The sequence below is a fragment of the Hypomesus nipponensis genome, chromosome 7, assembly GCF_054491055.1.
Source record: "Hypomesus nipponensis isolate SF chromosome 7, ASM5449105v1, whole genome shotgun sequence".
Classification (NCBI taxonomy): Eukaryota; Metazoa; Chordata; class Actinopteri; order Osmeriformes; family Osmeridae; genus Hypomesus; species Hypomesus nipponensis.
The window spans coordinates 12,444,985-12,471,281 of record NC_140367.1 but is presented as its reverse complement, the minus strand read 5'-3'; the positions used below and the strand labels follow the sequence as shown (position 1 = coordinate 12,471,281).

Here is a 26,297-nt window from a genome sequence, read left to right as displayed (position 1 = left end):
TCTCATCTAACCCACAGACATCACAGCCATGCACACTTGCATACCACGGAAAACAATGCACGCCTCTATAGATAGGATGTATCAGATTACTGTAGAAGCTCCAAAAGTGCAGTATCCCGCTTATTTTGGGGTCATGAACTTCTAAGCTGATCCTCCAAAGCGTGTCAAAGCGGCAGGAAAAACCTCAGCCAGCTGGGAGTGAGGGATTCCAGCACTACAGTACAGTACAGCAAAAGTACAGCGTGACTCCACACGCACAGCACAGCACAGCGTTGTCAGTGTTGTCAGAAACAGACTTTTGGACTGATCTTACACGGCTGCATGTGAGACTGCTCACTGTGCCCGTTTGCCGCTCATTGGACAGCGGGCGCCAGATACAGGCTTTTGGACGGACGGGAGGGCTTCCACACGCGTCAACTTCTCGGCACGAGAACGACGTGTATCCCCGCCACGGTCGGTGGGTCTGTCGTCGACATCAGCAGACGCGGAGTATCCCTTCTTTGACCACGCAAGCCTCAAGGTCCACAGGACAATTCCAATATCAGCTCCAGGCAGAGGAATGTGGAAGTGTTGGGTCGGGCTAAGATTGACTCACGTTCACCTCGGGGTCCTTTTTATCAATTCCACTTTCGTGGTCAAGGTTTGGATGTCAAGCTCAGCTGATCCAGAATTGGTCATTTTTTACTCAGAAACATGGAAGGGACTGACCCAATCGAGTTTGACCGAGGCATGAAATGACTAATGGCCGCCGGGGAAACGAAATGCGGTACGTGTCGCCATGCGGGTGGCGGGTGAGGATTTGACGGGTGTTTGGTCGACGAGGGAAACAGATGGCGGGCGCGTTGGATGGGCGCGTGTGTTGCGTCTCTGTGTTGTGATGCTTGTGTCTGCATTGTGGTGCATGTGTGCATTGGGATGGGTGTGTGTGTGGGTTGCGAAGGGTGCGGTGTTGCGGTGTCTAGAAGCAGGTGGAGGATTTTCCTCCAGGCTGACCTGCCTCCTGTCTGGACCTGAACGGCTGTTGTGGAAAAATGAACAATGCGAAATCTCCGACATGCGCGCACACACACACACACACTCACTCTCACACACCATGCACATCTACACGTACGTCCACACATGTCTACTGACACAGACACACATAACACCATGCATGTCCACACACACACACACACACACACACACACCAACAGACACACACACGCCTACAAACCCACGCACACACGTCACTCCCAGTCTCTCGCCATATCCGTTTTCTCTCACCTGTTCCTCCCACCCCCTATATCATCTATCTCTTGCACTCCAGTTCTCTCTCTAACTCAACTATGGTGGGGTCCAGTAAAAATATTTAAAAAGTTGGTCAAAGTAAAGTTATCATCCAAGACAAATCACATAACTCTGATATGACTCTAGCTGGTTGGGTTGCTTAGTCTATCTAGTTAGCGAGCATGCTAAATGTGTCCATGTCCTCACGATGAGAGATTTCTAGAAAGATGATCCAGGAATGGTAGTATTAACCACTGAGCACACACATAGATGAACACACACACACACACCTTAAGCCAACATTCTTGGGCGTACAAGGTGCGGCTTCAAAAGTAGAAGAGTTGGTCCGCCTGCCCTTGAGGGAGTGAATGTATGAGTGTGTCTGGTACCTAGCAGTCAGGAGGACACTAATCTCCTATGCAACCAAATAGAACACCGTCTTCTATTGTGATGTGACATCACTAGATAAAGTCAGGCAGTCCTTCTTAATCTAAATCACTGTGTGTGTGTGTATGTGTGTGTGTGTGTGTGTGTGTCAGCTCAAGTGAGAGTATGTTGGTGTCTGTCTGCATGAGGTGTACACGTGCATTTTGTGGCAGCGTACTGTAAGTAGAAATGTAAACACACACACACACTGTAGAATCACACGCGTACACTGACAATCGCATAGCAACCCCCCATCACCACCCCCCCCCCCCCCCCCCCGTAAATACAGATTAAATATTACTCCTGGAAAAATATGCGTGCACAAACAGAAAATGTGTACACACACACACACACACTCTCACAAACAAATGTAATCAGGTGTAAATGAGTCTAGTCAGCAGTGATGATGGAACACCAGTGAGGCGTTTCGTATGTCCTCATCACCTCAGGGCACAGACCAGAACCCACACGGAGAGAGAGACAGAGAGAGGGAGAAAGACGCAGAAAGAGAGCAGAGGAGGAGGAGAGTGGCAAGCAAAGAACAATGGAATCAATGGACCCCCGCGTCTCTTCCAACAACCAACACGCATATCGGTACCTCTCTCTCACTCCTGCGTTTACGCTGTCCCTCCATCCCCAGATCATTCTCTCTCTCCCTCCCTCCCTCCCTCCCTCTATCTTCAACGCAGAATTCTTACCTGTCTTCTGTGAAAGGGAGGTGGAGGGGAGAGAGGGGGGGTGGTACTCCGTGTGAGTCGCTAGTCCACGCCGCGGAGAAGAGCGCTGAAGTCTCTCTCTTCTATCTCTCACTGAAGGAGTGCAGTCTTCTTCTCTCTCTCCCCCCTTCTCTCTCTCTCGCCTCTCTTTTTTTGTATTAATTGTTCCTCTGTCCAGTCCCAAGTCCAAAACCGGATTGGCAGAATAGTAAAGAGGAGTGGAGGGTTTTTTTTCTTCCTTTCCCGGTATCCCTGTTTCCCTGCTACACTCCTTCTCCTCCGATCTTCTTACTCCTCTACATGAGCTCTCCACACGCTCGCTCGCTCTCTCTCTCTCTCTGCGGAGGTTTCCGACGTTCTGCCACTCCTCCTCTCCCCTCAGCTGCGGCAGAGAGACTGGATCTCGTACATGTCGCTGCCTGAACGCTCTGAACACAACCCCCCCCCCCCCCCCCCATCTCTCTTAGTAGTACTGGTCTCTCTCCCAATCTCTCTCTTTCCTAGTGCTCTCTCTACCAAGAACAGTGTCTCCTTCTCTCCCCCCCCCCCCCCTTACTGGCTCTTGCTTAATCTCTCTCTCTCCCCCACCTCGTTACTATGGAGACACTCGGCCCGTTTAGAGACGAGTTCACGCAGGCTTGGCTGGCACCTCAGGTGAGTGTGTGTCTGATTGTGTTTGAGAGAGAGAGAGAGAGAGAGAGACAGAGACGGAGGGTTATTAAGTATGTATTGAAGAGACAGAGAGAGAGAGATTATGTGTGTGCGTCTCCAAAGCCATTCAGTTGACATCCACCTCTGTCTCCCGGACTTCAGAGTCATCTCTCTCTGGGATCTCATTCTGGACACGACGAGGCTCAATGGGATCAGCTGTGTCTCCAAAATGTACAATGTGGTTCCAAATGTTTTTTTTCGTATTCACATATCGCCGACAGAAACGTGACACGACCGAACCGGGACACCAAGACTATTCTCGAGGGATTTTCGGTTTCTCCAGAGTGAAAAATATCCGTTCCGGTTCTACAGTTAGGGCTAGTTAAAAGAGACCTGATAATAGAAACAGCTCACACCAAAATGTCTCTTCTTTCCTCTCCTCCCCTCCCCTCTCGCTTTCTCTCTGCCTGTCCCTCTCCCTCTCTCCGTTTCAACATTCCTTATGCCCCAAGTTGTTCTGAATCGATCTGGATTTTTCCCTGCTGACTCATCTGAATTTCACCATCATATGACCTTGCACAATACAGGTCCTGTGAACCAGAGACAGGCCAAGGGGCAGGAAACTGTCAGCGCCCAAACTATGCCAACTGATTGGGATACCATTTCGACATGTCGTAGACACTGTACGCACACGTATGACGCTTAGGAAACTTGACAACAGGTGGGATGGTGGAAATGTGGTGTGTGGAGTGTGTGGGGTGTGTGTTGACAAGAAAGATTGTGACAGTGTGTTAGGGTGGGTTCGAAATAGATAGCATGCGTGATGGAGAGATACAGTGAGCGAGACAACGTGTGTGTGTGTGTCTGCATCTAACTGAAATCCAATCTCCACTGCCTGAAGTCACTCTACCTAAATATCTCTTTACGAGGCTCTACTCATGTGATGCTGTGGGATAGAGCAGTCAGAACGTGTTAGGGTCTGCCACACAATATCCACACGCGCATACAAAGGGATGAATTGAAACTCTCTCTGCCATTACAATATATTATCATGGAACACGCAGTCCCAAGGCAAATGCGCCCACGATCGAAAATGAACGCAGTGCGGTGACATTAGAACGCGGGCACAAAAGTGTAGATGTGCACAAGCACATTTTCATACTGCACGTCCGACACGAATCATGTCTTCCTGAGGTGTGTGTGTAGCCGCTAAGCCTGCTGCGGCTCATGTACGCACTAACCATCTGGGAATGTGACGTGAGACAATCTGTGCATTTGGAGAGGTGACAGAGGTGTCACGATACATGGGAAAACACACACACGCACACACACACAGACAAACTTTTATACGCTCATCTGATTTCAAGCTGTTTCATGAACAAACACTAACAGTGGTCTCTATGGTAACCAGTAGCCGTCATGGCAACAGCGTGCCTACTGGCGCTGGAGATAAGCGCTGGGACTATTTTTACTCGCTCGACGACTTCTTGACCGCCCACTATGACTGTCCTATGATTGTATCCTTGGAAGGGTCCAACTGGGCTCAGAGAACTGATCCACACACGGTGTGTTTCTCCGTGTGTGACAGACAGAGAAGGAGTGTTTTTATGTGGAATTGCTCATTCTCCTGGTCATGGTATTCTGTGGCAGGAATGCAAAAGACAAGTCGGACCTTGTAGGTTTATGACACGCAAACACATGAACACACACCCGAGCACCCAGCGTCATACACACAAACACGTCTTCACATGTTTCAGGAATGAGGGCTTCAAAGCAACACGTGAAAGTGCACAACCAAATAAAGCCATTCACACAGGTAAATAAACTGCATCAGATGACATAAAATCCCCACAGATATGTGAGATGCAGGCTAGTAGATGACAGGAGAAGAATTACATCCATACCTGTATTATCTATGCTAAACGACTAGATACACATACTGGACAATGACAGTCTCAAACCTGTTGCAAAATCTCTTTTCTCACAACTTGATAGACACATCTAAAGTTATTCCTGCTGTGAGTGAAGACCCACTTTTAGATGCATTAAGAGATGGTCCTTAGGGAAAATTGAAAAAAGACAAACTTTCTCCTCTGCAACTGGGAGCGAAAAAAAGAAGTCTCTTTGAATCAAAGTGAATTTTTTAATTACCCCATTCTAGGCTCCTAAGAGCCGTCACTTGAAAATGAGAGCAATTTCCTCCTCCAGTTCCGCCGTTCTTGGCTTAATGCAGCTTTTCCACTTTGGTTTGTCTGGCGACCAATGCAGAGGGATGAACCGGGAGGCAACCGCTCCATCTGGTGGACACTCAATGTAACTGCTGTGTTGCTGACCACTAGAGGTATCCCTGTCGAGCCTTCTTTCTTTTCAATTCACAGTCAGAAATGGGTTAAAGGTTTTGAAACTATCGGAAAAGGGCACCGTTTATTTATTATATCGTACGACGGAAGGGAGCAAAATCTCCCAAACTATTTTGCCACCACATGCACTTGAAGAATGGAGCCAAAATGAAGGGCTTAGGTATTGAGTGGAATAGTTTGTGAGCTCCTATTGTGTGTGTGTGTGTGTGTGTGTGTGTGTGTATTTTGTATCCAGTTAAGAGGTTTTGCCAGAACAGTAAGGTCTAATCCTGGCAGGCCTGTGCATATATGCAGACAGACACACACACACTCTATTTTAAACGTCACCACAATACCCATCTCTTCTCTAGTGTTTCTCCAGACCCAAAGCATCTGTTGCAAATAGTGATTATCAAGCGATTGCCAAGGAAGGCAAAGGGAAAATCCATGATGTTCCCCTCCTTCTCTCCCACCTCTCTCTCCACTGTCCCAGTTATTTGTCACAGTTCTCTCTCTTTCTCTCGTCGTATCTCTCTCCTCCTTGAGGTATGTCTCTTTTTTCAGATTCTGAAAGCTCTTTCTCTTTCTGTCTCTCTCCATCTTCTCCGCTTGGTAGTTGGAGGTAGCAGCAGTGAACGCTTACTCTGGCATCACTCACACACACACACACACACACACAGTGTACTGCATTGAATTGTAAGGCGCTGCAGCACGCACACATACACCCTGACACGCGAGCATAAAGAAACAGGTGCACACACATACTCACACACACATTAGATTCACACACTGTAACATCCTGTCACATGACAACGTCTCATTAGTGCCCTCTAGCGGTGCTCTTCCTCATTACACTCATTATCCCTCACCCCTGTTGCCCCAACACAAGCACGCAAACACACACACACACACATGCACAACTACTTCAGGAGCATATGACTGCGAGGGGCGCTGCATCCCTTTGGAACTTAACTGTCACATCAAACACGTCCAGTCACTCTCATCGACGTCAAAACGGGCAGTATGGTTAAGACCAAGAACTCTCATGCTGTGACACGTCCGCTAGGTGCGTGCGTTACAAACGCTCCCCATTTTCATTGTTCCGTGCAGCGCCCGTCCGGCCTCCACCCCTGGTTCTGTCTATCCTGACCTATCTGGGGGGAACGATGGAAGCTACCTGCCACGGATGTGGAGGCAGTCTTGTTTGGGGTTCAGGGGGCGGACAGCTGTCTGACAGTAAGACCGGGTTAAACACTGCCAGAGTTTCCTGACTGAAACACACACAAACGCACACACACCCACTGACTGCATCCGAATCCCCTCGTCCTTCCCTCTGTCCACTTTGAATGCCGAGAGGGCCTCTGAAGACGACGGAGATGCAGCCGCGGTATTACGCATCAGTGAGCGCGCACGCACACGCACGGCGTGGGTGGCATCTCAGCTGGGTGAGACATCACGTCCCACATGCTTATGTAACTCATCACTTCAGCCTGCACCACGTGCACACCAGAGAGAGAGAGAGAGAGAGAGAGAGAGAGAGAGAGAGAGAGACAGAGAGAGAGAAGATCCATCTTCTCCTCTTTCTCTTCCTTCTTCGACAGTCCTTCTCGTCCTCTTTTTGTTGCGAGGCTCATCTGCTTGGCAGATTACACACTTTTAAACAAACGATCGATTGATTGATCATTTTTGTTGATTGTCTGGCATTAGAAGGACAGAAGGAAAGACAACCGATATAAAAACCATCTAAGTATTCTACAATAAACTGCATGAAGTCCTATCTAAGCCTACACTGCTATTGACCCGTCAAACTACCACAGTAATGGGACACAGGAAGACGGAAGTCAATAAACAGGACATTGGTTTTGCACTACACAACCAAGGGGTTTAACTTAAACTCTGACCCTCAAATCAATATACAGTACACCAACTAGTCATAACCTGGCAGTATGGCTGACACTTTGCACAGAAGGTACAGCCTTCTTCATGTTCCCACGTGCACTTGGCTACCCATGGCCATTGAAGATCCGTTTACCAATCCATAGGCCAAAGAAATAGAGGAAATAGGAAGTGACACGGCAGAAAATGAGCACAAAGAAAATCCCTCCTTTTTTTCCGTTCTGTCCCAGAATTCACGGCCAAAGGCTCATACATTTGACAACATTCCAATAAGTTAACGCTTAAAGGAAAAAAACGATTAAAAAAACCCAGCAAGCTCACGTTGATGAGTTCAATCTCCCAGATCTTCTTGACCAGCTCCATGGAGGTGTAGCCATTGATGAGGAAGGACTTGGTGTAGTCTCCCAGTTCCAGGGACTCCAGCCACTCCGCTACCGACGTGGGGTTGTTCCCGTCATAGCCCACCGGACGCACCTACACAGAGAGAGAAAGGACGGAGAGAGAGAGGAAGAGAGAAAGGGAGGAGAGAGAGAGGGAGAGGAAGAGAGAAAGGGAGGAGAGAGAGAGGGAGAGGAAGAGAGAAAGGGAGAGGTAGAGAGAAAGGGAGAGGAAGAGAGAAAGGGAGGAGAGAGAGAGGGAGAGGGAGAGGAAGAGCGAAAGGGAGAGGTAGAGAGAAAGGGAGGAGAGAGAGAAGGAGAGGTAGAGAGAAAGGGAGAGGTAGAGAGAAAGGGAGAGGTAGAGAGAAAGGGAGAGGTAGAGAGAAAGGGAGGGGAGAGAGAGGAAGAGAGATACATTGATGACTCGGCTCCTTTTTGTGTGTCTCCTTCGTCTCCTTATTATGGCCACATGAATGTGCGTTAAACATTCAACTAAATACAGGCATCAATGCTCTGCCATGGCAACTCTTTTAGTCTCAATGATTCAATAGAATAGACTTAAAGGCAGGGCAGGTCATGTTTATGAATTTGTTTTGTCATATTTCCTGAAATAAACTCCACATCCTGATAGCAATCGTTAAATCATATGCTCTCACACTTTCTAATACAGAAATAAATCTGATATCCGTGGCTGTCACAGGACTATAATAAACACGACTAATGATTGCATTCAGACTGTTTGTTGGTCTGTAATGACACACACTACGTTTTCTTTAGCAATTTAGTCACAAAAACTTTAGAGGCAGAAATAGTGGGGTTCTTGTTCTCCAGACGGAAACTGCACAGCAAAGGAAGGGTACATGCTGAAAGAGGGGGAGGAGGGTGGCAGAAGGAGTTTTTACTTTTGAAAACTTTGGGGGGGGGGGGGTGAGAGTAAAGTGCTGACTGAAGAAGAAAGTCAAGGGAGACCCGCTACCCAGAGTTGCTCTCTCTCCCTTTTTCCATATCCCTCTCTCGCTGTATGATGCCTGCTTATCTTTGTAAGCTTAGCTCTCTTTCTCTCCCTCCTCCTCCCCCCTTTCACCCCTGCTATGGCAATGCAGTCGCTTTCACAGTCGGTTTCAGTCTCTATGGGTACACACATCTTATCTTTATACCTCTCCCTTTCCTACTGTTGTTCCTCCTCTGCCACCCCCTTCCTCACCTTTGGGTGTTTATGTCTATTTTACCATGAACCCGTACAGATTCTTAGGCTACTTATGTTTTGTAAATGTAAACACTGAGTGAGAGTGTTCACATTTACATGTAATTGTATGTGTATTCATAATCTGCTTTAGTATGTGTGACACTAATGTGCAATATTACTATGTATTTCATCTAATTCATCCCTTCTTAATGTTCCTAATGTCGACCACACTTTACGAATGATCTGGCACAGGCACACACACACATATTAGGAAATATATAGATGTTAGTTAAAAAAATATATCTATATTAAACGTGCAGAAATCATTTAGCTATGCCCCCACTTCCTTTATTGGTCACAAGAAGCACAGGACAACTACTTTTTGGCCAATCATGCTGCAGCCCTGCCTCACATCTGGATGAAATATACATTCCATCCCTTGCATACAGTTGCAAAAGCAAACATTTCCAAAGTAAAATGTTTTCAATACATAAAGGACACCTGTCCATCCTTGCATGTAAGAAAGACCGGGGTGATGTGTCACCGTTTTCAGTTACTGATGTCTTTAATCATTACTGATTAAAGGCAATTTGTTAAATTGTGACAATTTCCCAATTATTTGCCTTGCTATGGGGTAAGTTGTCATAATTTAACTCAGGCTAAGGGACATTATCTGAAGCAATTATTACTTCTGAAACAATTTGATGCTCTTGACATTATTACAAGCTGACTTTATTAGCAGATGTCTTAAGTATTTGCAAAACAAACAATTACAGTTCTGAGATAATGTACATGGAAGTAGGTCTACTCTGCACCAGTTGATTACAAATGTGAGTTGTAATAATAAATTAGAATTATAGAATGTATTATATTAATTATACACTATGTACTGTAATTTTCAGTATACAGTATTTGGCTGGGGTACAATTAATTTCCCAGTAAAACATACGTGTCTGCTGGTGTAGTGGTTAAAAACAGAAGTTAATTAAAGAAGGGACATGAGGTTAAGGATTCGGGCTCGTAATCAGAAGGTTACCGGTTAGATTCCCGGCTGTGCCAATGACGTTGTGTCCTTGGGCAAGGCACTTTACCCTACTTGCCACGGGGGAATGTCCCTGTACTAACTGTAAGTCGCTCTGGATAAGAGCGTCTGCTAAATGACTGAACCTGTCCCAAACCTGAGCACAAACCTTAAAAAGCCATTCAAGCTTCACATTAAATCATAGCTGACCCTTTGCTTGTGTGAGTGTAGCCTTTATATCTGAATGGGGCAGGACAGGTTAAACATTTGTGATCACAAAAAATCTCTCCCCAAGCCGATTAGCTGTTATTCACCCAACATTTGCAGCTGATTAAAGTATCATATCTATTGTTTGGAGTTGATAGGGTCACGCTTATCAGTTTAGGCAAACAAACCACAACCGTCACCTTCCTCCATGACTCTGAGGTTTGTTTGGGATAAAATGTAAAAGCCATATTATTTAACAGTAGTCTATAATACTTGCCTTATGCCTTAATAGTATTATTAGAACATACTAATTTAAAGTTGAGTTGTACACACTGGGCATGCCCTTTTGGCCCTTGTGGCACTACGAGGGACTGCTAAACTGGCAATAAAGCGCCCTATCCCAACGGAGCTTCGAGAGCCGTTCCGCGGGTGCAGAGCCGGAGCTAAGCGGAGGGCTAGGCTGGCAACACGGTGGATGAGATACAGGCTGGACAAGCTGGTCAGGAGGGCGGTGACTGTGGTGGATATAAGGATGTGGGGAAAGCTCTTGGCCATCATGGGCAATGTCAATCATCCCCTCCGCCATGTCCTGACAGGACAGTCCAGCAGCCTCCGTGGCGTGCGGCTCAACACGTTCTCAGACCGATCAGCGTCTTGGGAGGTCCTGTGCATGGCCATATTGTGTTGTATTGTCTGTTTGTATTGTATCGTGTTGTCTGTACATGTTGTCTGTAATTGTAATTATTGTTAATATGGGAGCCGTGAGAGACACCTGAATTTCCCCACGGGATTAATAAAGTATATATCTATCTATCAATCTATCTCTATTTGAAATTCCTGTGGAAGTACAGAGCAGTGCGCAGGTGGCTAAAAAAGTGTTGGAGATCTACACAAGCTCCGTTGATGTTCCTGGACCAGAAAACCAGAGGGCGGGTAAATGTACATTTTGGGGCGTGACAAAGTTGATGCTGCAACTTGTGTCGTCACTAGTTGCACTGTTTCAAAAGCTAGCGTTTGCGAGTTGCAGTTTCAAAATAGTAGTGAGAAGTGACATTTTGATAGGAAAGAGGTTTTAATGGACTTTGAGGTCCCTTTAAAGATTAGCCATTACATTTCAACAATGTGTATCTGTGCTGACTGTAGAGCCAGGGCTGTCTAGTTCTTCAGATGGCTGGGCAGTCCTAAGCACATGATGGACATGCCATTTTTTTTTGATTTTCTTTATTCATGTGATTTTTAGACATAGTACAGATTTCTTGCACAACAAAATGAGTGATATCTAAATTTGCTACCGGCATCAAACACCTTTGATTGCTTGAGCTATTAACCTTAACACAAAAAAAGTGTTTGAAGGAAATTGTGAAAACAATTGGAAGACAATTTGTAAAGGAGGATAATAACCGTAGGACGTTTTTTTAATGGTAGACATCCACTAATATTTTATTTCTTAATTCAGGCCTAGTAAATACAGAGAAGCAGACGACACAACACATGGATTCTGGACAGAATCCTCGTTCCCCACTGTCTAAAGCTTTGGCTTCACTTAACTTGTATCCTACCTGAGTATGGTTCTTATAAAGTTCAAGCCTGCCATCTTTGCAGTGTCCTATACTTATTATGCTGTCAGCAGCAAACAACAACAGCTTGGATACTACATATACCACAGCAAACGTATGCTTGAAAAGGTTGCTCTAATGAAAACAACGCAAGTCTAGAGAGGTTCAGATTGATACATGATAACTCATCAGAATTGTGACTTTCTTAAAGTTTCAAGAAGTTCAAAAAGGTTCAAGATTTGGGGACAAAATGTTATTCTGTGTCTATGATGCTGAATACTATGAGAGAACAGAAAAACATCAGTGGTCTGTCTGTACAGCACCAGTATTTTTGTGTATGTAAACATCCTGTAGTTGCTCCTTTGGAATTGTATGTAAACAGTATCTACAAAAGCATTAAAGTCACACCGTAAAGTCAGGTTTAAATTAAGGTTTAGGACCCATTGATCTACGACAAGCCTTGTACACAGGCTGGTGAAACAATTTCTTCAAAACAAGAACCCAAAACGTTGAATAACAAATGCTCATAAATTAAAAGTAACTTGCACTCGAGCTTTGATCTGACCTGATGATTTAAATCTGACCTGAATTGAGGCCGTTCAAGCCTCAAATCTGAGGGCCCGTATTATTGTAACCAGGAGGGCCTCCAGCCTGACTCAGCCCAAACCCAACTGGTCCGCTGAACCATGACCACACAACTCCCTCCCTCTTCCCCTGAGCTGCGATCATGCAGCGAGGAGAGAATACAGGCACTTCAGTTCACAGAAGGGCCACGACTAAGATTCAGTTGACAACTTTTGCTTCACCTTAGCTTAATCGATGACGGTAAAAATCCCATAAACAAATAACAATAAGTGTGTTCATTTGCCAGACATTTTTATCCAAAGCGACATACAGGGGATTTGAACCTGCGACCTGACATTTGTATCAATCAAATTGCACTACCACTGAGACATATACCCATTAGTTGTTTTATCAAAATAACTTGTCTGAAAGTAACTTAGAAATATATTTTTTAGCTGTAATCTGCTTTTCAATCTCAGCCCAGTCAAACAAAGCCTGGTCCCAATTCGGTCCAAATAAATTGACGGAAAACCAAAACATCACACTTGATGTCTGCGCATGTGTGTGTGTGTGTATCGTACGACTCTTACCCTGGGCAGAAGGCGTATGGCCTGCAGGAGGCGCTGTCTGTGGGCCGAGTTGAGGATCCCGATTTCCAGAAGATCCTGGTCCTCCACCACGTTACTGCCCTGAGGAGACCACAAGAGAGAACACGATCAGCCCCTCGCCATGTGTGTGTCACATCACTCATTCCATCTGCAATGTGTGCTCGAGGGTCCATGAATTTCTCAAATCTAAACCAGATTGCCTTTTGATACTTTATTGATGCAGGATAGTCAGTTGAGACCAAAGTCTCATTTGCAAGGATGCGCTGAGATACAGGAAGTAAACACGCAATGTCACAGAGATGACACAAACCAAACCCAAGAAGAAAGAAAATATAGTGGCTCATGATAAAGGCTCAATTTCACATGCAACAGTTGTAATGTACATATAACATATACTACACATACGCCGAATTCATTCTACTGCAGGACATTTGCCATGGAGCCATGTGATCAACCCTGATTATTTACTGGCTTTTAGTGAAGCTTGAAGCAAGTCATGTTTAGGCCTCATTTGCAGGACATGGTCAAATGGGGGTCAGATGGCTGAGTGGTTAAGGAGTCGGGCTATTAATCAGAAGGTTGTTGGTTCGATTCCCGGCCTGTGCCAAATGATGTTGTGTCCTTGGGCACAAACAGCAAGGGCAGGGGCACTTCATCCTACTTGCCTCTGGGGAATGTCCCTGTACTTACTGTAGGTCGCTCTGGATAAGAGTGTCTGCTAAATGTAAATGAATGACAAAAATGTAAATGGTGATTACAACACATGCAACTTCACAGAACTTGAAATCAAAGGGAGTTTGAGTTCAGTAAAGGCCTGAAAAGTGGAAATTAAATACTGTCGTGCTTTGTCTTGCACACTCATGAGAGGGTTACAGGACGAATCTTAGCTAGCTATGATTGGAGAGAAGTTGATAATAAAAGTAAGCTTTTACTTTCAGAAAATAAAAAAGCGTGTTTTCTTCTGTCAAGATTGAATTTTGCTCATGTGTGCATCCAGGTGTCATTCACCTGTGTTGATATTTTATCTAAGAGATTTACAGTATGCTTCGTTGTAGGTTGTAGTATGAGATGTGACGGGGATGATGAAGAAGACAGATCACACACACCACAGTTGATCAGATGAGGTCAAATGTGATACTTCAAAAGTCGTATATTTTGGCATTGCCAAGGAGCCCATTCATTTCGCTTTTCAGTTCCAAAAACGTATCACCCCTCCATATTAGGTCAAAACTGTTTGCTATATAAAACCGTTTTTATATTAGTCTCATATACTGCCATTTTTAGTACTGTGTGCAAACTAACAAATTAGGTCACAATAAAAAAACCTGTCTCTTGTGCTCTCCTTCCTCTGTATTGGTTATAAATTATATATTTGACCATTGATTACAAAAACAAATTAAACCCCATTTTCAGAACTCTGTTCTCTACTTCTCACCTCATTTTTACAACTCCAATTAACTCGATTTCCCCTAAAGATCGACCACAGCAGCGGTGAGATGCCATCCTGACCTACAATCAATATAACTGTTTTGAATGTCACACAAGCAGCTAGACTTAAGCAAACTATTTCTCATCTCAATAGATGTTAAAACAATGTATTTGTTTAATAAACAATTTTTGCAAATGTTAGGTGGGACGCTTTTCTTGAAAGCATATTGTGTTTATTATAGAAGCAATAGAAATGTTTTATTATCTGTTGTTACAAAAATGTAGTTACTTTTTACCCTCATACACCCCCCCACACACACACCCACACACACACACACACTCCCGCCCCTACCCCCATCAATCCATTCCAATCTTCTGGCTTCGTCTGCATGATGACTGGTAACCTTCAGAAAGGGGTGTGTGTGTGTGTGTGTGTGGAGGGGGGTAATGACTGTAGTTGGAGGAGGGGTGTGTGTGTGTGTTTTCATTTTTAGGTTAACGTTGACTTTCAAGATGACACACACACACGATGACAGACTTTGGATTTCCATCCAGACGTATAATACATCAATCTCTTTCCCAGAAAACCCTCATATGCTAATGCAGCACTCATTGTCACCCATTGCCACGACGACAGTCGCCAACCTCCTCCCCCGTCCTACCATCACTCACCCACAGCCTTGTCCTTTACTGGCGGGGTACGGTGACAGGAAACACCCCCATCCGTGAGTCCACATTGAGAGAGAAACTCTATCATGGCCACAACAACAACAGCAACTGGCAAGCCACAGCCAGTATAGGTTGTGTGTGTGTGTGTGTGATTGGAGCCAAATGCTGGACACATGAGGGGTTAGTGTGACGATGACACACTGGCTAATGTCAGTAGTTTGTGATTTCCTGGGGCTTTTGCCAGAGGTTGGTCAGTAGAACAAGTTTGGGGTCAAGTTCATTTGGCTGCAGTACGATTCATCTAATGAATCTTGACAGCACTAATGTGAAAAGAAAAGGGGAAAAAAGACTTTTCGGGAACATAACCGTTGTTTCACTTATTTCACTTCCTGAATTGAGTAGCAGGCGGTGGGTGAAGCAAATTTGACCCCCCGCTCCTTGTAGACTTCTGAAGAAAATATGATGTGCAAACAGACAGTAATCGGAGTGCTGCCCTGTAGCATCGATGGAGCCCAGCATACGCTGGAGAGCCAAGTCTCTGCATCAGCAGAGTGAGGGTGGTGGTGGTCACTTTCTAATCAACAGACCAACAGCACTTTGCACAAACCCTAACTCACCACAAGAACGTTTTCTGTTTACACCATGTTCCATGATATTTGCACGGCAGGAGAGAATGGGAATGTCCTGTATGTATGGCCTAATGGGGCCAAAGACACAAAGCTTTTTTCATCACCTTAATATGAATGAAAATTATGAAAATGAATTCGGTTTATTTGAGCTCATTCAGTTTGGCCATAACTACAGCATGGCGGTTCATTTATATTTGTTTCCGTTATGTATATGCATACAGTACATGAGCACTGGATCAGTGTGAACCAATCAATTTCCAGGACTGACATGCTGTAACAGAACGTTTTTGCGATAAAGAATCTAAAAAGCTTTCTGTCCTAACTGCAAAGGGCCTTAAAATACATGAAAATGGAAATGAGACTGAATATTGCCAGTTATTCTGTGTGTTAATGACATCCAAAAAAAAAGTGACTGACAGAGAACAAGAAGGAAAGAGAACGAGAGAACGGCTCACGCAACAGAGAGCACGAAGCAACCACGACACTTGAAAGGAACGCTGCATTAGGTTTCCGGAAGTTCTATATACAATATTCATTATATCTAAAAGGCATTACTGAGGAGATGGCGGAGCTTTCAAATCTAAAGTTAAACAAGAGGAAATAGAGGAGGGACATCTTCTCCAAGTCTCTCAGTGCTTCTGCCCGCAACTCTCAGCACTCCTACTGTGGCACACGTGGAAAACGATCACGACGCTGTGTGCCGTGTGCTGCTGGATGTGGAGAGACACAGCTTAGACATAGGGTGTGTTCGTGTGTTGGAAGATAAAGGTCTGTGGAACTTGTTTTGTCATACTCAAAATGAGCTCAGGTCAGAATGCAGCCAGTGTGCATTTCGCAGGTAAGCATGAATAACACACACACACACACACACACACACACACACGTTTAAGCAATGATGAGCATCATGACTTTCAGAACCTCATAATGTCACTCCTAGGGGGTGTTGTTAGACTCAAAATGTAACCAAGGAAGTGAAACCACCAGACACTGTAGGTAACAACACAGAGTTCCGCCCATTGGTGTGTGGGGTTCTCCCCACGTTCCGATCACAACGTGTGGGGACGCAGGTGCACGCACCCGATGACTAACACGGTGCAAATGCTTTCTGCCAGGGAAGTAAAGTGTTGCCTAAACAGCTTCACACTGTGCTTTAGTACCAGACCAGACACATACCTATGGTAGCCACATTGATGGCCAAGAGACGAGAAAGACAGGGAGAGAGAGAGGAAAGGGGGGAGAGAGAAAGAGGGGAGGAATAATGAGAGAGAGAGAGCAAATAAGAGAGAGGAGAAGCGAAAGAAGCTGAGAAGCTGATTAGGAAGAGACAGGCAGATGAAGAGTGGGAGAAGGAGGTAGAGAGAGAGAACGAGAGAAAGCTTAAGGCGAGTTCAATGTTGGAAAGTGGCCAGTAGAGGGTTCATCATTTGATGTAACACAGGTTAGCTGGGAGGCAATTCACGGGGGGGGGGGGGGGTGTAAAAATGATAATTTGCCACAGCATAGATCTTCCAAGTTGAGGGAGAGAGAGAGAGAAAGAGAGAGGGAGGGAGAGAGAGAGAGAGAGAAAGAGAGAGAGAGAGAGAGAAAGAGAGAGAGAGAGAGAGGGAGAGAGAGATAGAGTACTGGTGTCTCTCTGCATTTCTTTCCATGCCTCCGCCTCCACCCCCTCCTCTTACACAAACACACTCCACTTTGTACAGATCCATACCGTACAAGCTTGCACACACAGACACACACACACACAAACACACACGCACACGCACACACAACCAGGATGCAGAATACTGAGCCAGGGCTGCAGTTGCTAGGGTAACGAGGGGAACAGATGCAGGTCACAGCAAGCAGAGGGCTGAGGGTTGTCTAATACTCACAAAACCCTTTATTAGACACACAGACACACATTCACAGACACACAAATTCAAACACACACACACACACACAGCGACACGTGCAGCCACTCACTAATGTGGAAAATGCACACCAGATCTGGGTGCAGAATGACAGTTATCTGCACCCAGTTAATCTCAGGAGAGAGATTAATTACTTTAACAATGACTAAGATCCAATATAAAGTTGTTCAAAGGAATTGAGGGTTGTTATCTACAGTCCTTTGGTTACACACACACACACACACACACAGACACACACTCCCCCCGCCCCCACACACCACCACTAAAGTGTACAGAATACACATAAAATGTACTTCAAGGCAGCATCAATAGATGTTGTATCAGGAGTCATTTACTTCTGATGTGCCATGCTATTAGACTAATGATCTATGAAGACTGGAGCTACGGTTGCCGGTTCACATCCTTGCTTGGGGTGCATTCATGAAAAAGATTCACACACACACACAGACACACGCATCTCTCGGTCACTGTCTCCTCAAAACGTCTACATTTCAGTGTTCTCTACTCACTCCACATCTCCACTCTCTGTCAGTCTCTCTCTCCCTCTATCGCTCTGTCAATCCATCCATCCACACGTATCCATCCATCTATCGATCCCTCTTTGCAATGGAGCCTGAGTGAGATCTCTGAACAGGTGACTGGTGTGTTTGTACACTGTGTGTTGGTTCAAGAACACCGACAGAGAACATGCTGCGTGTACATCAACAGCACTGTGATAGATTTTTTGACCTATTTGACTTCCAGACTCACAGCTTAGAAACAATAATTGAACGCACTAATAGGTACACATGTACACGCGCCCACACAAAAGTAAAAAGTCAGTCGACCTCCCTGATTTTCAAATGTTCTCCCTCTCTTCCCCACCCGCTCTCTCACTGCCTCTCTCTCACTCCCTCTTTCTCTTTCCCTCTCTCTCTCTGCATCTCTCTTTCTCTCTCTCCCTCCCTCTCTCCTTCTTTCTCTCCCTCCACTAAAGATGAACGGCAGAGAGAACACACAGCGAGAAGCGGGGATGAAAGCAAACTCAGGCTAATAGTTGGCCGACCTCCAGACCCCTGGCGGAGCCCGGAGAGCGAGGGTGTGTGTGCACACCTGGCACGGTGCACCTCGGCTCACTGGCCGACTCTTGGCGTATGTTTGCCTGCGCGTGTCGAAGCGCGTGAGCCCGTCGGAGACCGGTGCGAGCCCTGCAAGTTGCTGTTTCTCTGTTGACGTGGCTTTGCACGGGATGAAGAGATCCCTGGGCTTGGGAGAGTGAAGGACAGCCACGGAGGACGGTGGGGGGATGGAGACGGGGACGGACATGACAGGGATGGAATGCACAGACAGACGGAGAACGAGGCAGCATGTCTCCAAACGGAGACAGGGAGAAAGAGAGTAAGAACGAGAGAGTGCGAGAGAGAGGAAACAAGAGACAAAGAGCACCGCGGATGCAAAAGAAAGAAAAAGAAGGGGAGAAAAAACGAACAAAAGAAGAAAAAAAAAAACATAGAAAGCCCGACGGACAAAAAAAAGAGAAAAAAACTCACCATGAACTGCACGTTGTCGAAGCCATTGGCGAGCAGGTGGTTCTCATACTGGACCAGGCCGATACTGTCCAGCCACTGGCCAACAGACTGCATGGGACAGCGGGGACCTATGAGAGGGTGCAGGGGCAGACGCTTGAGCAGGGAGTAGCCGTCCACGCGGTAACACCGGCAGTCGGGCTGGGACAGCTGGCACTGCCACATCATGTTCCGGGCGAAGTGGCTGTCGAAGGAGCTCGCCATGGTGGCGGCTGTCGGCTGGCTGGCCGGTGGAGGATGGCGGGGGAGGGGGCTCAGGAGAGAGGGGGGCGGGATGGACGGAAGGCGGACGGGGCAGACGGAGACGGAGGGGGGTGGAGGAGAGGGGTTGGAGAAAGAGTGGTAGGGGGACGGGGGTAGGGGACGGGGGTGGGGGGGGGGTCGGGGTTAGTAGTGCTGGAGGCGGAGCATGGTCACCTGGGGAGCGGGGGGCAGAAGGCCAGGGGGGGAGGGCGGGGGGAGGGGCAGTTAGCAGCCTAGGGATGAAAAAAAGGGGAGGGGGGGGGGGTTCAAGCTGGAGGGCAGGTACGGGGGGTGGGGGAGGTGGGTGGGGGAGGTGGGTGGCTCGGTAGATCCAGGGAAAGCTGAAAAGCAAGGATGAGGGGTCGTTGGGGAGGGGTGGGGGGAGGGGGCGGGCGGGCGGGTGGGTCGTCCGGGGGGAGGGGTTAAATCCACAGGAGAGGTCCGCTGTCTTGGGGGTAAAAATCCGTGCGCGGCTGCCTTGAGGCACTGGACTGTTGGAGATCCGAGAAAGCGTGTCGCGGTGCTCGGCGCCTCGCTCCCCTTTCGTCGCTTCTCAGCTGTTGCGTCCACTCGCCTGTTCCCATCGGCGACAAAGCGTGTGTGTGTGTGTGTGTATGCGCGCGCTCACTGGTGGCGGTGTGTGAGAGTGTGTACCAGAGAGCGACCGAGAGCAGTCTGGTAGGTGGCTAGGTTTCTCTGTTCCTCAACTACTCCCACTCTCATCTGTATGCTTCTGCAGCCCCCCTCTCTCTCTCTCTCTCTCTCTCTCTCTCTCTCTCTCTCTCTCTCCCTCTCTCTCTCTCTGCTCTCCCCCGCACTCTCTCTCCCTCCCTCCCTCTCCAGTACCTCTGCCTGTGTCTATATTGCGCTCTCTCACTCCCTCCCCTCTTTTTCTCTCTTATTCCATCTCCCCCTTCTCCATCTCTTTCCCTCCCCCTCCTGTCTCTTCTTCCTCAAGCACTCTCTCAGATTTTTTCCCCCTTGATCTCCGTCCTCCCTCTTCTCTCTCTCTCTCTCTCTCTCGCTCTCTCTCTCTCTCTCTCTCTCTCTCTCTCTCTCTCTCTCTCTCTCTCTCTCTCTCTCTCTCGCTCTACTCTCTTCTTCCTCCCTACTGGGGCTCGCGTCGCTGATAACAGCCATAACATCGGCTGAGCCTCTTTGTCGGAGGGTTTGAGATGCCCCCTCCCACACACAGACACACATACGCACACGTGTTCATGTGTGCGTATGTGTGTCTGTGTCTGCGTGCGTGCGTGCGCGTAAGTTGGATGGAGAGTTGCGGCGCAAACAGGATTCTCCCTGTGGCGAGCAGGGAATTCTTTCCCAGTCATAAACGTGTGGCGGGCGAGAGATGGATGGATGGAGAGAGCGAGGGACAGAGACAAAGAGAGAGAAGAGATGGAGAAAGAGTGAGGAAAAAAAGACGAGAGATAGAGAAAGAGAGAGAGAGAGGGGTCAGGCAGGGGGAATAAGAGTGACAGGGTGAGAAGGGGGAGGGGGGTAGAAGAGAAGGAAAGGGAGAGAGAGCGAGAGAGAGATGGAGAGAGAGGAGGGTCACAGCAAAGCAGACGGGGAGAGAGGGAGGAAGCAGAGGGGAGGGTGTGGAGGGACTAAAAGAGGAGGAGAGAGGCGAGGAGGAGAGACAGAGGGGCATGAGACTGATGAGAAGAGTAAATAGCGGGGGGAGGAAAGAGGGGTTGAGAGAAGGAACACTACAGACGCCAGGGTGTTTCCTGGGTTATCTCCGCTGACACGGTTATTACAAGTGTCAACCAGTCAATGAATCCACAGGCACAGTACTGTACAGTAACATGATAGCGGCTAATACACACAGACACACACACACACACAATCATGAAGGGAAACACAGTTCCCTCACCTGAAACGTCCTCCTTGACGTCCAGCCCTGTGCCGATCCCAGCCCCAATGGAGCTCATGATCTTGTCAATCTAGATGGATGGACAGAGAGAGAGGAAGACATAGAGATAGAAAGGAAGGAAGAAAGAAAGAAAGAAAGAAAGAAAGAAAGAAAGAGAGAGCAGAACCACAGAGAGAGAGCGAGAGACAGAGAGTGAGAAAGACATTTTGTATACAAAGAGAAAGACAGAGACAGAAAAATAAAGCAACACAGAGAGAAAGAGAGATTAGAGAGAGAGAGAGAGAGAGAAAGAGAGAGAGAGAGAGAGAGAGAGAGAGAGAGAGAGAGAGAGAGAGAGAGAAAGAGAGATTAGAGAGAGAGAGAGAGAGAGAGAGAGAGACAAAAAGAGCGATGGAGAGATGGTCAATTCACAACAAATGTCTTAACAAGCATCGTGTCTGAATCGATAAAGTTCACATAAGTGCATTAAAGCGGGAGCAGCTATCCTCTGCCTCCTGCTCATCTAGGTGAGATAAACAACATGAAAGGCTGACCCCAGGTCTGCTACAGTACCGTACCAAGCTCATACACTGGCTACGAGCAACAACACATCGCTGCAGATTTCATCATCTTAAATGACTACATTTTGTCCACTGTCTCCCATCCTCAGTGTCCATCCTCAGTGTCCATCTAATGATCACGTTCATTCAATGGTTGTTTGTGTCAAATGCTACACACTAGCGGTGACAAGGATAAAAAAAAAAAAGATATAGCAGTGAATAGGCTCTGTTAGCCAGTTCCCATGAGCCGCAAAAACATCTTTCATGGTCAAGAAGCGCTGAGAAGGGCACCAGAAAAGAACCGTAAATAGTTTTGAATAGTTAAACAATACTGGCACACTTATGTAATTTGGGCATGCTGCTAAGTTGACTTGCTAATGACGACAGTATCTTAGGTTTATTGACTGCTGTGGGCTGTCCTTTGTGGCAGCGTCGTGCTGACAGGACAACAGTCATGCTCCAAATGTGCTTTCTCCCAGATTCCTAAGCATCCATTTTTCGCCCCTGGCAAAGGTTTTCCCTAAGCACATAATTAAACATGAGAGTTCATCTTAATTGCTCGGAATTATGGGAAATTCTGCATGGTAATTAATCACGATCCACATGTTAAATGTGTGTGGTGAGATGGTGGTTTAATATCTATGAGATGAAATTAAGTTTAGTCACACGTACACGCACACACAGATGAATGCAGACAAACAGACACACGGACACACACAGAGACACGCACATATACTACCCAAACATGCTGACATGCAGACACACGGACAATGCTATAACCCAGGGTTTCATAAAAAGCCATCTTGTCTTTGTCTTTCTATGTCATCTTAAAAGTCTTTGAGCATGCATCTTTGTGTGTGTGTACGTGAGTCTGCAGTCTGAATGGCATGCAGTGACCAGAAAGTTATTGTACGTGAGTCAGTGTGTTCATAGTCTGCTGAGAAAAACAATAATGCCATACAATGCCAGAATGTGTGTCAGTAGCACTTTGTACTGTACGACTACACCAGCCGTAAGCGCAAACACACACGTAAAAAAATCTACCAACCAAGCAAGTTCATATAGTAGATCTTGCTGTCCACACTTTCAAGATATTACTTTACTGAACACTTTACTGATAATTGAGATATTTTAATCAATTAGAATTTTTTACTCCAGATCCAAGAAATATAGTAGTGGGTGATATCTGGTTAGACCATTTCTGTTCCATTTTATTTATCTTGCTTTACTGAACAGCTAGTGGTGAACAGCTAGTGGTGAACAGCTAGTGGTGAACAGCTAGTGGTGAACAGCTAGTGGTGAACAGCTAGTGGTGAACAGCCAGCGAGTCTTACCTCCTCCCACTCAGCAGTAAAAGAGGGGGTTCTCTCCAGTCTGGCCCCAGAGCTGGTGCTGTCTCCTGGGCTTGGACTACCTCCAGGACCCTGGCCCCTGGCCCCAGACCCCCAGCTGTGCTCCTCCTGGACAAGCACAAACAGAAAAAGGGAGAGCAAAATAATATTTCGCCAATTATTTGTATGACTTTCTACTTATTTGAAATAAACAGAGAGCCTAAGTCTTAATTTAATTAATTTATAAGTCTTATAGAGAATAAGTCTTAATTTAATTAATGTATTCTATTGATCAAAAATTACCATATACAACGTATTTAATACATATGTTGAAAGTGATTAAACACTTTATTAGATGTTTGGTGCTTCCCTTGGTGGTCCCTTCAAATCGGCTGTGGTTATGATTACTGTTTTTATTTTTGATTATTATAAAGATGTATGTATTTGTTTTACAATACAATTATAAACAAATGTCCATCAAATGGCCTGTTGAGATGTAAGAATTTGGAACAATCAACTGGGACGAGAATGTGTCAAAGCTGAGCGTATCTCACCTGAGGGGGTGAGACAGCCACCAGGTTAGAGTCGGACTTGGACAGAGACTTGGACAGCTGCAGATCCAGCACACTGCGGGGAATGGACCGCATCCTCCCCAGGGTGCAGGCCCTCTCCTCGTACCCAGCCCCCGCTGCCCCGTCCCTGGCTACGCTCCCTGCCTGGCTCCCCCTAGCCCCCGCAGCTCCGGACGCCGCCGCTAACCCGTTCCTCACATAAGAGGACCCCGCTGCCGCCGCCGCTGCTGGGGAGGATGAGGAGGAGCGGAGGGAGCCTCGGCCCGCCCCTGCTGCCTCTGCCCCGCCCTGGTTCTGGTTCACGCGCGTGTGGAAGATGGTCCGGTAGACCACCTGCGGTTTGGCCGGCGCCGCTGCCTCTCTTGGACTCTTGGGGGCCTCGCTGCCCGCGCGCGGGGTGACGGTGGGGGGGAGGGGCGCCTGGAGAGGGGGGAGGCCCGCGACGCCAAAGTCCGGCGCCTGGAGGAAGTTCCCGCGGGGCCGGGGCTCGGCCTGCTTGCGGGGTTTGGAGCTGTAGAGGTGGTAGGGTGTGTCCGGGCTCTCGCACGCCGGCGACGAGCCGTGGAGGAGGCCGGCGAACTGCTCGGGCACGCGGCTGTGCCTGCGCTCGTCACCCGGCCCAGGCTGGGGGTCCCTTTGGTACGGGCTGTCGTCTGTGGAGACACACACGCGCGCACACAAACACGTCGAAATGTGGACTGTACGTACAAGTAAGCTCACACAGCACACGGACGGACGACTTTGCTTCAGGAGACGGGGGCTGCTCCAAACCTCCACGGGTCTCTGACGTGGCTGCGGACCATGTGACGGTCAAGACTGACTCCTGACTGAGGTTTAACACCCCTGCTGCACCCGCACGCATGCCTGCACTTGCGTGACGTGTGTGTGTGTGTGTGTGCATGTGAGACATGAGCATGATTGTGCATGAGGCCGTTTGTCTGAGTGCGCATGCCTGCACTTGTGTGTGTGGGTGTGCGCGAGCGGGTCTGCATTTGTATGTAGGTATGGACCATTGACTGGGTTCTGTGAGGTATAATGACAGCCAAATGGATGCATTCAGAGATGCAGCTGCTGTCTGTGTGCTTTGAGGCAAAAATAAGACCCTTTCCACTCAACAAAAGAAGAGTGAGTGTGTTTCAATAGTTTGTGTGCGCGTGTGTCTATGCGAACAGTCTCACTTTAGGTTGATAAGTGCATTCACAACAGTCTCACCACTGTGCTTCACTCCAGGGTGACAGGAAGTATTTGTGTTCAGCAGTCAACGACCTCACAGCAAACTCGGTTCATGGCAATAGACTTAGGCCATAGTTACTGTCACAAAAAGGTTTGGAAAATGGATTTGAATCATGCAGAAAAATCTGCCAAGGGGATAAATGTGAAGTGGCCCACAAAAAGGTTACTCTGCTTTCTGTATTTTTAAACTGTCATAGAATGGATTTAATTATTTTCTGATCAAGTATTTATTTTTAAGTGCCTGATAGTCTGAATTGTAACAGCTAATACAAACACACTAAACTGACTACCACTCAGTCAACACCTAGGGAGAGAACAGGGGGAGGGGGAAATATAGAAAGATGGAGGAGAAAGAGAATGCTTCCCAAGTTCCGACAACACAAGCTTTTCACAGTTCCTGGAACTCAGAAAGGGCCACCGTATCGAGCCCTACCCCAGCCTGATGCACTACCCTCTGGGCAAACCCAGAGCCTCCCCCCCCACCTCCCCTTCAGCAGCACCGCATATATCAAACACTGCATTGTCATGTCTGCCATGCAGCTGTTGTTGTACATTCCCAGCCTAGCAACAGGCTTGGCGGTACGGTATCGATGCGCTGTTTGATCGATGTGTCTCCCTGACGTCTTGAGGAAATGAAGCACATATCCAAGCAGACGGTCTCGAGTGCGTTGGTTTTCCCCTCACGTGTTCTGACGTGCCCTGATCTCCCTCTAACCGTGGTTGCGATATCGGCGCTCTGCCGTGTTGTCAGAAATGCGTGGGCCGTCACACGCACCGTTAGGTGAGTAGTGTCTCTCCTGCACACACACACACACACACACTCTCTCTCTCCACCCTTCTTATTTAGCTTTTGCCAATCTCTTCTCCGTCTCTTCCCAACCTTTCGTCCTTCCCGTCTGTCTCTCTTTCACCCTCTCTGTCCCTCTTTCCATCTTTCTCCAACCCCCCCCCCCCCCAAGCAGCTACAGTCTGCAACAGGTGAGCTTAGGTCGCTATGGCAACAGCGACGGAGGGAGAGGGGGTGAGAGGGAGATAGAGACAGAGGAAATGATCAACTCTGTACAGTATGCACACACACCACATAACGCTTGGTTATGAGGCAGGGTGGGCATGCGTGCCCGGTGCGATCTCTGGGTATTTTCATTGCTCCTCACATAGACAGCTTGCTGAATGAACGACACACACATTTTCTTGTTTAGTGTCGGGTGTGCTCTTTTGCCGCCACTCCACTCGGCGGGTGTGCATTGGTTTGTGAGTTCGAGTGACCGCACGGTTCCAAACGCAGCCAGCTAACATACTGGTGAGGTCCCCTAACCGATGAAGACACAACAGACACCCAATTCCAGGAAGGGTTGGAAATACGGTCACAAATGGACACATTTGAGGAGAACAAGTGAAGACCTCTCTCATAGTGGTCAACGCTATAAATATAGAGGAGAGGGGGAGTGAGAAATAAAGGAAGAGAGAATAGAGAGAGAAGAAGAGA

At 47.3% G+C, this 26,297-nt stretch overlaps 1 protein-coding gene across 2 annotated transcripts in view; it reads right to left on the bottom strand.

Annotated features, from left to right (window-relative positions):
• The window catches only part of anks1b (ankyrin repeat and sterile alpha motif domain containing 1B), a 184,383-nt gene that overhangs the window by 25,380 nt on the left and 132,706 nt on the right, over positions 1-26,297 (bottom strand). For both annotated transcript variants that reach the window (XM_084702070.1, XM_084702071.1), the window contains exons 14-19: positions 23,561-24,231; positions 23,010-23,135; positions 21,137-21,206; positions 18,979-19,085; positions 12,796-12,894; positions 7,616-7,768 (exon numbers count right to left, since the gene is read on the bottom strand). In XM_084702070.1, the coding sequence (XP_084558196.1) occupies positions 7,616-7,768; positions 12,796-12,894; positions 18,979-19,085; positions 21,137-21,206; positions 23,010-23,135; positions 23,561-24,231 (1,226 nt within the window). The remainder of the gene's footprint in view (positions 1-7,615; positions 7,769-12,795; positions 12,895-18,978; positions 19,086-21,136; positions 21,207-23,009; positions 23,136-23,560; positions 24,232-26,297) is intronic.